This window comes from Electrona antarctica, assembly GCF_951216825.1.
Source record: "Electrona antarctica genome assembly, chromosome: 16".
In the NCBI taxonomy this organism is placed as follows: Eukaryota; Metazoa; Chordata; class Actinopteri; order Myctophiformes; family Myctophidae; genus Electrona; species Electrona antarctica.
In genome coordinates, this window is record NC_136797.1 from 24,877,576 (window position 1) to 24,891,085 (window position 13,510).

The window sequence follows — 13,510 nt, forward strand, 5'->3', positions numbered from 1 at the left end:
CAGAGTGGAGACAGAGCATTGATTTGAGAGGCAAGCCGAGGAAAGGTTTCACGACGTGAATGTCATTTCAAAACACTGCGTCGATTTAACTCTGAGAGTGTACAAACGGACACGTTTACATTGACGACGATTGATTACATTGATTGTGTAAAATGTCCTTCTCCATTTTGTTTTGTTTGCTTTAAAGACTTGAGGACGATTGTACAAATGCCTTGTTAGCCTGGCACGCTGACAATTTAATTTGTCAAGTTTCACTTGATTTTTTTTTTTTTAATGGGCGTGGCTATTGATTCAGGGGCTGGAGACAGGCTAAGTAGTTGTCTCACTCGCACAAGAATTTTCAAAAATGTTCAAAAACAATTTACTACCATTTTTGAACAGCCAACGCTAAAATCTGATTTTTAACCCATTTAGGCCTGACGTCAAAATAAAAAAAAAGTCTTCTGAAAGAATATATATTCAAAGATTTGTGCCGCATTTTCACGATTGTTCAAAAATAGCAGATCTACAAGCTCATAGCGCGCCACCGAGTGGCGTGCTACGAGCTTGTAGGTCTGCTATTTTTGAAAAAAATCGTAAAAATGCGGCACAACTCTTTGAATTATACGGTAATATTCTTTCAGAAGACTTTTTTTTCATTTCGACGTCAGGCCAAAATGGGTTAATGGGTTAAAGGGGACATAATGTCTTATTAATGTTTTACAAAAGAACGAGTAACTACATAACAAACAAGCTGAGCGCGTTCCTTTGTGGTGGAACCTGTCCGGTCCAATGCAGGGACCAATGGTTCCATCGGAACGCTCTCAGAGTTACGGGGGTCCTTGAAATTAAAACGTGATGAGATAAATGACGAACGGAGGAGAGCGGTCTCTTACTCTTGGTGTCCAGGCCACCGCGGTAGCCCACCCATCCCTGAAGTGTGACCGTGTCTCCGAGCAGATTCAGAAACTTATCGAAGTTCTCGCTGCCCGTCTCTGAAAAGAAAACACGGGACACATTTCGTTCCACTTAAAATGGAGTGTAAGGCTTCACTCACACCTTCACATCTAGCATACAACATGGTTGCATGGTAGATGTAAACAAAAGGGTAAGTGTCATGGCCGCCCCAATGCATTTCCAATGGAAGTCACATGGTTTGACACAACATTTTTGTTGTGCGGCTTTCGGGCTGTGTTTCGACTGCCCCCCTCCCCCTCATACAACAAAAATGTTGTGTCAAACCATGTGACTCCCATTGGAAATGAATTGCGAGCTTGCATCAGTCAACAAGTCTCATGCATCAGCTATACAACAATCTGTTGTGCAGGTGTGAGTGAAGCCTTAGTGTGTTCTTTTGTGTTAAATGTCTCGATATCCTGATAGTGAACAATTGTTTGTTGTTCAGTAAGAGGGGTCTCTTCTTCTCTCCAGCTCTTTATTGGGGGGGACGAGCGGACGAAACTGGAGCACTATAACACTTTAAGCTGATGAATGAGTTCTCTCTTCTGATTGGATAAAACTGGTATCCCAACTTGACCGTTCATGTTCTGATAACCAGTGCTGGAGAGACAGGGAGACCGCTGTTACTGAACAAACACTGAACAGCAGTGGTTTTCAATCCTTCTCATAATCAAGGCCCATTATTTATTTGCCATTTGAGCCACACAGGGACCACCATTTGATGACATTTAGCCTCTCAGACACACAAAGATGTTGTCGTCATTGGATAAGATGTTGTCCACGTTTCCGTGCTGTCCAAATGGACCCGTTTTAATTTTTACGCTCTCAAAGAGTTAAAGATCTATACGGGTCCATTTGGTTACCGACTCTCCCTCATCTAGCTGGGGACCACCTGGAATCCCCTGAAGGACCACTGGTTTGAAAACCACTGCTCTACGGCAATGATTACTTTGATTTGATGTTTCTATTTTTACAAAAAAATCACACCCGTGTGAACTGAGTGGTGCAACTCCCCCCCTTCCATTCCCTCCCCCCTTCCATTCCCCCCCCCCCCCCACCCCTCTCTCTCTCTCTCTCTCATTATAACAGTGCAGTACTATCTCTCTCTCTCTGTTTCTGGCACGACAGCGCCCCTACTGGTACTCATGAGTCACACATGAGTCACACAGGTTAACACATAGGTTAACACATAGTCACGGACATAGCTGTTCCTTGGGGTGGTTGCACACCACTCAAAAACATACACTTACACCCCTAATAAGTACATATGTAGTACATTACAGTGTCAAAACACTTACCGTTGCTGAACATCTCGTCATCTGTCAGCTGCCCGTCTTTGGCATACAGCACGCCGAATTTGAAGTTCACAGAACCCTACAAAGACGAGACTCCATGACATGAGCGACCTTTGCACGTACGGTACAACGACGTTTCAATCTTTCAAATTGAAATACTATGTCCATGCATTCAAAAGCAACACATGCAGTAGAAAAGCTTGTATGGTTTCTGTCGGGCAGAAACCTTGTACAGTTGGGTGCCACCGATATTGTCCCTTATCATTTGACCCACTTAGGCCTGACCTCAAAATTTAAAAAAATCCATGTAAATCCTCCAGTTTTCTGAAATAAATATTTTCACGATTTTTCAAAAATAGCAGACCTACAAGCTTGTAGCGCGCCACTCGGTGGCGCGCTATGAGCTTGTAGATCTGCTCTTTTTCAATAGCTAAATTATAACATAATGTTTAAAACACCAAAAGGGGTTCCCGCCCAAAATGGGTTAACTGTCCTTTTGCGCAGATCACACAAACATCAGCAAAAAGAAAAGGACAATATCGATGGCCTCCAACTGTATCTGCCTATTTTAACTTTCTTTTTTCTTTCTTCTTCTTCTTCCGTAAACCAACGTCCTACGTGATCGCACCACAGCGTCACACAAAAGGATCATCGACGCGAAGCGACGCATTTTGATCTTCTATTTTTGATATACTTTCGAATATGAATCCTGAATAAGTAACAGTTTTGGACATACTAATTACGACTAGTAGACCTATAAATGTTGATAAGTGAAGCATGAGTTCAGGGTGGTGAAGCTTGATCAATCAATCAATATACATCAAAAAGTCTACTGAACAATCAATTGATAGTTTCAACTTTAAACTTGCCACAAGAAAAACAGTATAATTTGAGTTCCATCCCACGTACCTCTTGTTCTTCCAACACCAGTAGATCCTGAGAGAGAAGAACATAACAGTTACATGTAACCCCTATTTTCAAATGGCCAAAATGTACTGTATATACTATATAGGGCTGAAGTAAGTAGTAACTACAGTTTTTAAATAACTGTAGTGGAGAAAAAGTGCAATATAATAGACTAATTAACATTGAGACAAACATTGAGACTGGTCGCACTGGTGACTGTTTCATGTAATCAATTCCCAACAGATCTTCATTGTGCAATAGTATTGCGCGGAAGAGAACAGCTGATTTACAAGCTCACATCGTGAATGTGACTGTTTTGAGCGTAGAGGTCTGCGTGCGCGACACCATCGCGGGACGAAGCATACATTATACTTGATGGGCTGCAGGTGCGCGTGCAGCCATGCACAAACAGGCTCTGCTGCTGCCGTGATCATGAGCGCACCTCCCGTTCTTATGACAGCGAATACCGGACTCTTACTTGTAACAGTATGTATTTCAATGTATTTCTATATTGCAGTATTGATACTTTTACTCAAGTACAAAATGTGATACTTTTTCCACCACTGTATATTGCTGGAAGCTATTAAGACTCAGTGGAGCTCTGCTCATCATGGCTCGATGCCACCTGGTGGTTGAATAGCCACTCCACATATTAAAATAAACATGTGGGTGTGGCTGAGAATCTGGGGGTGTGTCTGTGGGTGTGTCTAACAAAGGTACCTTTCATAACCCATAGATACTATTTTGAGATTGAGGAAGAAACTTAGGGGACAGGACTGTATGTGTGGTTTTGACTTTTGAGGACAACTGCTTTGAATTGCTATTATTGTTCACACACACAACAGAAACCAATGGATTATATATTTCAAGAGTGAGAGATCACAATAAAAATCCTAATCATTCTTCCTCCACACTGGGAGAAAAACAACAGCATCTGAAAGTGTGACGGGGCATTCTTTTACACGTGAGTGCAGTTAGAACCTTTCCATTGCATCTTATGAGAGGAAGGGTTCTTGTGCTGCCGGCCTGCGCGCGCATGCTGGTGCTTATCAGTGTGACGTCTTCTGATAAGGCGTCTATAGAGCGTCGCACTACCGCCCCCCTACCAGGGCCCAGGAAATGATTCTCCGTTCATTTTCCTCATAGACATTTCAAAAAGTATTTATTTAAAGACTTTTTAAGCCTTGTACAAAGCCAACTCTTGTCGTGACAAATCATGACAACAAACACATTTTTTCGGGCCTTTTTTGTTGTTTTTCTTCTTTGTAATTATTTGTTTGGTCCAAAATATTGTGTTTGTTGTCATGATTTGTCACGACTCGAGTTGGGTTTGTACGACGCTTATAAGGTCTTTAAATAAATACGTTTTGAAATGTCTATGGGAAAAATGCATTGGGAATCATTTCCTGGGCCTGGCGTCGTCATGAAAGGGGGCGGGACTGCGACGCTCTATCGCCTCTGAGCAAAAGCCCAAAAAATGAGAAAGACTCCAGTTAAGTGAAAAATAGCAGATCTACAAGCTCATAGTGCGGCTGTGGCTCAGGAGGTACTAGGTAGAGCAGGTCGTCCAATGATCCATGGGTCGGCGGTTCGAATCCCGGCTCCTCCTGTCTACATGTCGAAGTGTCCTTGGGCAAGACACTGAACCCCAAATTGCTCCCGATGTGCTGGTTGGTACCTTGCATGGCTTCCGCCGCAATCGGTGTATGAATGTGTGTGTGAATGGGTGAACGTAATGCACAATCTATGTAAAGCGCCTTGGATAAAGGCGCTATATAAATGCACCATTTTTATATATACCTTAAAAGTGTACTTGAGTACAGTACTTTGAGTACAAATGTACTTTAGTTACTTCACACCACTCCGTGTAGCATAACTTCTCACCTTCTGAATCTCTGGGTTCAGTATCTCCCTGGGGCCTTTCTCAAACCTGTCCAGGTTCATTGCACTGGAAAAACCAAGGAGAGGAGGCCAGTGTTAGAGTTATTAGAGCAGTGGTTGCCAAAGTGGGGTTCCAGGTCCAGGGGGTTCCCCAGCTCTGAAAGAATATATATTCAAAGATTTGTGCCGCATTTTTACGATTTTTCAAAAATAGCAGACCTACAAGCTCATAGCGCTATGAGCTTGTAGATCTGCTATTTTTCAATAGCTAAAGCATAACATAATGCTTAGTTAAAACACTCAAGTGTTTGCTCAAGTGTTCCCCAGCTAAATGATAGGAACCAAATTGACCCTTATGGGTCTGTAACTCTGGGAGTGTACAGATAGAACCAAATTGCTTCCATTTGTACACTCTCAGAGTTTAAATTAACTGGTCTCAGAGACAGAAATGCCATTAAATGGGGGGTCCGTAGCCTATAATGCATGTCAAACTGGGGGGTCCTTGAAATTAAAACGGGTTGAGAACCACCGCTAGAGCCGTAAAAACCTTCTCTTATGGGGGGTCCCTGGCATATTTTCAAATGGGGGGTCCCATGGGCTCATTGGCGTCAATTTGGGGGTCCTTGACATGAAAAAGTTTGGGAACCACTGTATTATAGCACTGGAGGAGACGGAGAGATTTAATAACACATGACATGACCAATCAATGATGATCAATAACACATGATGATCAATAACACATGATGATCAATAACACATGACATGACCACACACGTACGGGCAACAAAGAGCCTGCAGGACGGAACCGCCCCTTTGGCCCTCTCAGTCCGGCTCGCAAAGTCCATCGGCATGTACTAACGTTAAAGGTTGTATTTTTTATTTATAAACAATGTGGGCCAAGGGCAATAGTGTTTTGACCTGACAGTTTTCTGAAAAAGCTATGTTTCTATGTCAGTCGTTCTTCAATTTAAAAAAAAATAGCAGACCTACAAGCTCGTAGCGCGCCACCTAGTGGCGCGCTACGAGCTTGTAGGTCTGCTATTTTTCAATAGCTAAAGCATAACATAATGCTAACACCAAAAGGGGTTCCCGCCCAAAATGGGTTGAATGATGTAATGGTGAAACAGTTTGCATTGCGTCCACATTTAAAACAATGCAATGTGTTTGATAATGTGAGCGATACAGGCCAGCTGTGAAATAATAATAAGTATAGCTGCAACAAGCAGCTATAAGACGGGGTCAAGCCCAAAAAGAAGAAAAAATCACACCCGTGTGAACTGAGTGGTGTAAGGTTTTATATAGCATGATCAGCTGTGGTCTGACGTAATGTCTGACGTAATGAAATCACACCCGGATGTGATTTCACAACTGGCTTTTTTTGTGCAGAAAAAATGAGCATGGTTGCTACGGTCATCCAGTTCACCCGGGTATGATTTCGTTACGTCAGAAATTATTTTGAACATAGCAACCGTGCTCATTTTTTTCTGCACACAAAAGCCAGTTGTAGGAGTGGTTTACACCACTCAAAAAAAGGTAATACTAGAAAAAGTGCCCCTCGGGGCACAGGTCTCCACCAGGGCAGGTCAGGCTGTGGCCTCCTGGTGGCGCTATAATAGGCCAATGTGAAAAGGGTGCCATTTCTTCATACGCCTTTGATGGCAATTGGATGATTTGAGACATTTTGTTCCAAAAATGTGTTTTGCAAAAATCAACCTGTTGGTGGCGCTATAACAGGCCAATGTGAAAAGGGTGGGATATATTCCTCAGCGTTTGTTCAAAACGGGGCAATGTTGCAAACTGTGAAAGCCAAGTATAGCCAATTAGGATGGAATATGAAATATCGGACAGATCCGACTTGAGCACATGACCATAGAGATACTGTGTAACGATTTGTGAGATTTTTGGACAGAATCTGGAGGAGTAAAATAAAAAAAATGTGTTTTACAAAAGTCGGCCTCCTGGTGGCGCTATAAAAGGCAGATGCGGAAAATGCAGGTCAAAGGTTTGTCCTTGGCCTCTAGGGAGTGTGCATGCAACGTTTCACGCAGATCGGTGCAGTTTTAGGTAAAAAATGTGAAAAGCTGCCTCATGGTGGCGCTATAACAGGCCGTTCTGGAAAATGTGGGGCAGAGGTTCATCGTTGGCATCCAGGGAGTGTGTGTGCAAAGTTTGGCATTGACCGGGTTAACGGTGCCGGAGATTAGCTGGTAACGGACGGACGGAAGGACGGACACACACACAGACACACACACACACACACACACGGACGGAGTGCAAAACATACTCTCTCCCCATGCCTTCGGCCTGGTGGAGACAATAAACAATGAGCTATAATATCACTGCTGGACGTCATGGGGTTGGTATAGACTGGAGGAGATGTCAGCTTTCTTTGTTTTACGCTGACTGGCTGAAGGGGTTGTCAGTCAACGCTGTATAGTCCCGTAACCAGTAGAGTCCAGTCTCCATTCGCATGAATGGAAATGCAATTTCAAGGGGAGTGGTAACCAAGGCCACGAAATTCTTTGAGCTGCCCAAAAAAAAGGCTGAAAAAGTGGATCGAGCTGTCCTACATGGATGGGGCCGTCCTACATGGGTGGGGCTGTCCTACATGGATGGGGCTGTCCTACATGGGTGGGGCTGTCCTACATGGGTGGGGCTGTCCTACATGGGTAGGGCTGTCCTACATGGGTGGGGCTGTCCTACATGGGTGGGGCTGTCCTACATTAGCCTGGCTAATAAGCCAGACTCAAATCACACTGTCGTGTGGTATTTGAGTCTGGAGATGCTGTGTATGGATCTTGTTTCCCGGGGGGCGGGTTCAAACATTTTCTCTTTGACGCAATTGGTCAGAGCTACTGTCAGTCAAAGGTCTCAAGCATTGAACGTCTCTGTACCAAAGCCCGCCCATATTGCATACCGTGTCCCGATTGGCCACACCAGTTCTCTGGTGCAAGAAATGGGCGTACAATTGAGCCTCTCCAGACCGTAATCCGCCGGCAGGCAATTTTTTTTTGGCCAACGGCTGATTCGGTCTGGCTTATTGGTCAGGCTAGTCTTACATGGGTGGGGCTCTCCTACAATGCAAAGCTGCTGCTCTCTTGTCTATAGCTCCGGTTCTCGACATTCCGTTTGATTCAGAGATCACAGCAGATCTACAAGCTCACGATGTTTTGCGATGCGCGTTGTGAGCCTCTCTGGATTAACCCATTTAGGCCTGACGTCGAAATTAAAAAAAAATGTATTTTTTCTGTTTCTATATCAGTGGTTCTCAATATTTCATGTCAAGGACCCCAAAAATGATATGTAATTGGCCACCGACCCCCCACCTGAAAATATGTTGTTCCAGGGACCCACCAGAAGCAAAGATTTGAGTTAACAATTGAAACTTCAAAGATTTGAGGCACATTTTCACGATTTTTCAAAAATAGCAGACCTACAAGTTCATAGCGCGGCACTCGGTGCCGCGCTATGAACTTGTAGATCTGCTATTTTTCAATAGCTAAAGTATAACATGATGCTTGAAACACCAAAAGGGGTTCCCGCCCCAAAATGGGTTAACTACTGTTGCTGGGGAGCCCCCCTCAAGGACCGCAGGGGGTCCCTGTAACAGGACCCCCACTTTGAGAACCGCTGCTCTATCAAGAGACATTCTGGGTTTCACGCACAGCTGCGGACGTGTAGTAACTTTACTTATAGTTCCACGGGGGGGAACCTCCACGAATGGGGGGACCTCGGGGACCCCCTGGGAAGCAGTTTGTTCGTAATGATTCTCACCTTAAGATGGACTTGACCGATAGGGTTTTCGTGGGGCTGTAGGGCAGGCTTATCTTCAATGTACCCTGAAGCGACAAGAACCACACACACACACACACACACAGCGCACGCACACGCACACACGCACACAGAGGAAGTTAAACAGTCTGCTCTCTCACTTTTTACAACCATTTTCACCCAGAACAGGATGAAGAAACAACATAAATATATAATAGATAATATGAAACAATATCCCGTTTTAACCACTTGATCCCCAAGCATGCCTATTCTGGTCAAACAAGCTTGTAGATTGGCACAGTTCACAAATTAAAAAATTAACTTCATAGTTCATCATTCAAAATTTTGAACTAAAGCTCATGGTTCAAAAAAATGAACTATAGTTTAAGTCTTTTTTCTCTCTTCCCAATACGTTGCTGCGAGCTATTGTCAAAATTATTGCCACAGCCCATAGCCATATAGAACCGCTTTATTTCTAAAGTCCAAACATTAAAAAAAATCACACCCGTGTGAAGTAAGTGGTGCAACTCCGTGTGGGGGTCCCCGGGGTTCCAGACCCACAGGAACGCACCCAGGGTGTCGGCCCGATTCCGGCGTGCCGCCCCGCGTCCGAAACGGTTGAGAAATGACAGAGTTACCGTGTGGGGGTCCCTCTACTGTGTACTGTACTGTACTGTCACTGTACTATACTGGCACACCCAAAATCACGATATATACAGTTAATATGCGAGTGTGTGTTTGTGTGTGTGTTAGGTTGCGCACAGGTGGTGAAAAACAACCATGCTGTTTTCGTGCTCAGACGCACCCAGCCAGCCACCCACCCACCCACACACAGTCACTTAAGGAAGTGGTTGCACCACTTAAAAATCACACCCGTGTGAACTGATTAGTGTAACTGTTTGAGCCGAATCTGGGTTGAACGTGGTTTGTGGTTCCAGGGGTTCCCCCAGCAAAAGCAGTTTTGGTAAAGGTTCTCGAAAAGGTTTTGAGAACGACTACTCTATAGACCGGGCCCAGAGGGTGTGTGTGGAGTGGAGTGACTCACGCTCTTTCTCCAGAGGATGGCTCGATACTGTGGAACGCGCTGGTTGTTCTGGTCGGACAGAACCACCGACAGGTAGAAGGGGTTCTTGTCTGCATCCGTGCCAACGTAGTTCTGATGGACTGAAGGAGAGAACACACAACCCACCTCAATCAAGCTGATATAGTGTTTATGCACGCACGCTTTCATTCATGCTTTTGACCTGAGATCAGATTCTAAAAATGTCTTCTACATTCTGACAGTTTTCTGAAAAAGCTATGTTTCTATGTCAGTCGTTCTTCGATCTTTCAAAAATAGCAGACCTACAAGCTCGTAGCGCGCCACTCGGTGGCGCGCTATGAGCTTGTAGATCTGCTATTTTTCAATAGCTAAAGCATAACATAAAAAAGGGGTTCCCGCCCAAAATGGGTTAAAGGACAACTTTGGGGGGTTTTTTCAACCAAGGTTCATGGTTTAGCTGTCGTTAGAGAAAGTAAAAGATGAGTATTATTTATTTTTTCATTCGCTGCTTTCTTTCGTTTTAGCGATTTTAGCTATTTTTGACAGGGGGCGGGGGCATACGAACATGGGGCTAAATATGTATTTTATTTTATTTTTTACAAAATGGTATGACAATTTCTCTATTATAATTTACTACAGTCCTACTAGACCCCAGGAAATTACATCTGAAATTACATCTGAAATTACATCTGAAATTACATCTGTAATTACATCTGAAATTACATCTGAAATTACATCTAGTTGTGTCTGAACGAACAACTGACTACTAGGGGGCTGTTATACTGTGTGTCATATAGAGCGTCGCAGTCCCGCCCCCTTTTCATGACGGCGCCAGGCCCAGGAAATAGTTCCCAATGCATTTTTCCCATAGACATTTCAAAACGTAATTATTTAAAGACCTTATAAGCGTCGTACAAAGCCAACTCGAGTCGTGACAAATCATGACAACAAATTATTATTAATATTTTAAAGAAAAACAACAAAAAAAGTGTTGTAATCTGCCGTTTTCTTCGAAAAATGTTGTTTGTTGTCATGATTTGTCACGACAAGAGTTGGCTTTGTCCGCGGTGTAAACGTCTTTAAGTAAATACTTTCCGAAAAGTCTATGAGGAAAATGAACGGGATTTGTCAGTTTGTCACCTCCCCCTATTCACATTCAATAGATCCCGTGATCTTTGCTGTTATGAACAAACCTTTTCCCAGGAAGTACTTGAAGAACCATCTGGTGTGGTACTCTGGGTTCTCCAAATGGACATCGGTTCTTCTCCAGGTTCCTGGAGTGTAGTCCATGCTCTGACACACCCGCACGCACACGCACACACACACACACACACACACACACACACACACACACACACACACACACACGTATTACCATACTTGCGAGGACATTTAAAATGTTTGGACAGTAAAGAAAATGAATTCCATTTACAGTTTGGGGCATTTTTAAGCTCGTCGATGGGGCTATATTTGGTGCGACACTGACTAAGTCAGGTATAACTCTAAAACGTCCGGCTCATATGACTGTGAATGTGTGGCTCCAGGCAGCCCCGTAATGACATCAAGCGCTATTCTCCCGTCACATAGCCTACTTGCCGAGCACAACAAGGAAGTGATGTGGCTCGCTCTGGTGGTGCAAAGCGTAGCTACTTTTGTTAATTTAATAGTTGTATTAGGTTAATCTTGCTATACCTGTATGTTGCTGCGCGACGGGTCTGCCTAGGCCTCCCAGCCATTGTAAAATACCCGGTAACCTGCAGTGTTGTTTTCGTCGACTAAAACTAAGACGAAAAATGTTCGTCGACTACCCTTTTTCACTGACGAAAACTAAATGGAAACTACATGAAAACTAAGCTATGATGACTAAAACTAAGACTAAATATACTGACAATTTCGTCAACAAATAAAAACTAGACTAAAATGTTAGGAAGTGACTAGTGGACTAGAGATCCAGTATAAGACATTTTACACTTGGTTGCATGCTGAAAATAGCCGATCTACAAGTTCACAATGCGTCGCAGCGCATTGTGAACTTGTAGATCGGCTATTTTCAGCAAGTGTAAAATCAGTCATTACGACGGCATCAAGGCCCACCAAAATACATTTTAGTCGACTAAATCAACTGTCGATTTAGTCGACTAAAATCGCATGACATTTAGTCGACTAAAACTAGACTAACACTAAGGCATTCCAGGTGACTAAAATGTGACTAAAACTATATGAAAACTATTCAAAAGACTATGACTAAAACTAAAATTAATCTAATCAAATTTTGCTGCCAAAAACAACACTGGTAACCTGAGACCTCTCGTGGCTTATTGCTTTAGACCGGTGGTTCCCAAACTGTGGTGCGTGCACCCCTTGTGGTGCGCGAACGCCTTCTAGGGGGTGCGTGACATGAAAAGGGTAATGGCGGTTTTAGGCTGTTATTTAGCAGCACAAACGGCAAAATACAGTAAAACACTGTTGTAAGGAGATGTATAGAGCAGCTACGGGAGTATACAGCAGCTGCATGTCTCTCAGTGCAGTGACACTCTGTGATTTTTTGCCATAATCTATTAAAAATGTATAATTTTCAGCCAAATACAACAAGACTTAGCATTGGGGGGTGCGTCAGCTAGGTCAGGAGGTAACAGGGGGTGCACGGCCAATAAAGTTTGGGGACCGCTGCTTTAGACTTAACCTGACTCCGCCAGATGGGGCAGCAGAGAGTACACTGGGTTCCCCCCTCCTAGCAGCAGCTAGAGGCGGGATAGCTGCTGCTGATTGGCCAGGCCGTTTTGTGGCCGGGCATCAAGTCTGCCTGAGAGTTCCCAGATGGGAGCAGGAGGGGGGAACCCAGTGTACTCTCTGCTGCCCCATCTGGCGGAGTCAGGTTACTTTAGACTACCCCACCCCAACAATGTTTAAACATAAAAACATCCATTTATCCTGTGAGGACCAGGAAAACTGTCCTCACAATGTTCATTGCTCAAATTCTACTACAGTATACTTGTGGGGACACACGCATATGCACGCACGCACGCACGCACGCACACACACACACACACACACACACACACACACACTCCACCTTTCACACAGTTTGAGTCAGTGCTATCTCCTCTGCTGACAACTGTTATGACAATATAGTCAATTAGAAAGGTGTGCAAACAGATGCGTCATTTCAGGAAAAAACTGTAGAGGGTGGCAAGACATTACAACTTAAGCAAAAATAGCACATATCTATAAACTAATATAATCCACAAAAAATTGGCAAAACACTAAGCTTTTAATGATAATATAACATTAATACTAAGATAATCAATCAAGGGCTGACACTAAGGTTTCTGAGGGACAGGGGTGTAGAGAGAGAGAATAAGAATTAAGTGGTCAGATGCACATTCGAAACCTTCGAGTGGGCATCTGATCTGGAAAAGGTTGCGGGAACCTCTGCTACTCTATTGTGACACGCCCATAACAGCGACACCACGTTGAAGCCAATCTGGGAACCCAAAGGCAAATAAAAGGGAAAAAAACGGCACCCTCTTTGGAAATCGTGTGAGTCAACAGTCTGTCTCGAGAGACTATAGGCTGAAGCTGCTTGATGAACGTTTGACGAGAAAACAACGTTGTGAGTCACGTGTCACATGATGCAGATGGATGGGTCTGGATTGAGATCTAAAGCCCAAGGAGC

General features: G+C 43.8%; 2 protein-coding genes across 6 annotated transcripts in view; both read right to left on the reverse strand.

Annotated features, from left to right (window-relative positions):
- LOC306939671 (carboxyl-terminal PDZ ligand of neuronal nitric oxide synthase protein) overlaps window positions 1-13,510 on the reverse strand; it is a 450,703-nt gene that overhangs the window by 222,684 nt on the left and 214,509 nt on the right. The window lies entirely within an intron of this gene.
- The window catches only part of garnl3 (GTPase activating Rap/RanGAP domain like 3), a 157,345-nt gene that overhangs the window by 45,612 nt on the left and 98,223 nt on the right, over window positions 1-13,510 (reverse strand). For all 5 annotated transcript variants that reach the window (XM_079524321.1, XM_079524322.1, XM_079524323.1 and 2 more), the window contains exons 4-10: window positions 11,028-11,127; window positions 9,838-9,956; window positions 8,796-8,860; window positions 5,025-5,088; window positions 3,144-3,170; window positions 2,238-2,313; window positions 876-974 (exon numbers count right to left, since the gene is read on the reverse strand). In XM_079524321.1, coding sequence (XP_079380447.1) covers window positions 876-974; window positions 2,238-2,313; window positions 3,144-3,170; window positions 5,025-5,088; window positions 8,796-8,860; window positions 9,838-9,956; window positions 11,028-11,127 — 550 coding nt within the window. The remainder of the gene's footprint in view (window positions 1-875; window positions 975-2,237; window positions 2,314-3,143; window positions 3,171-5,024; window positions 5,089-8,795; window positions 8,861-9,837; window positions 9,957-11,027; window positions 11,128-13,510) is intronic.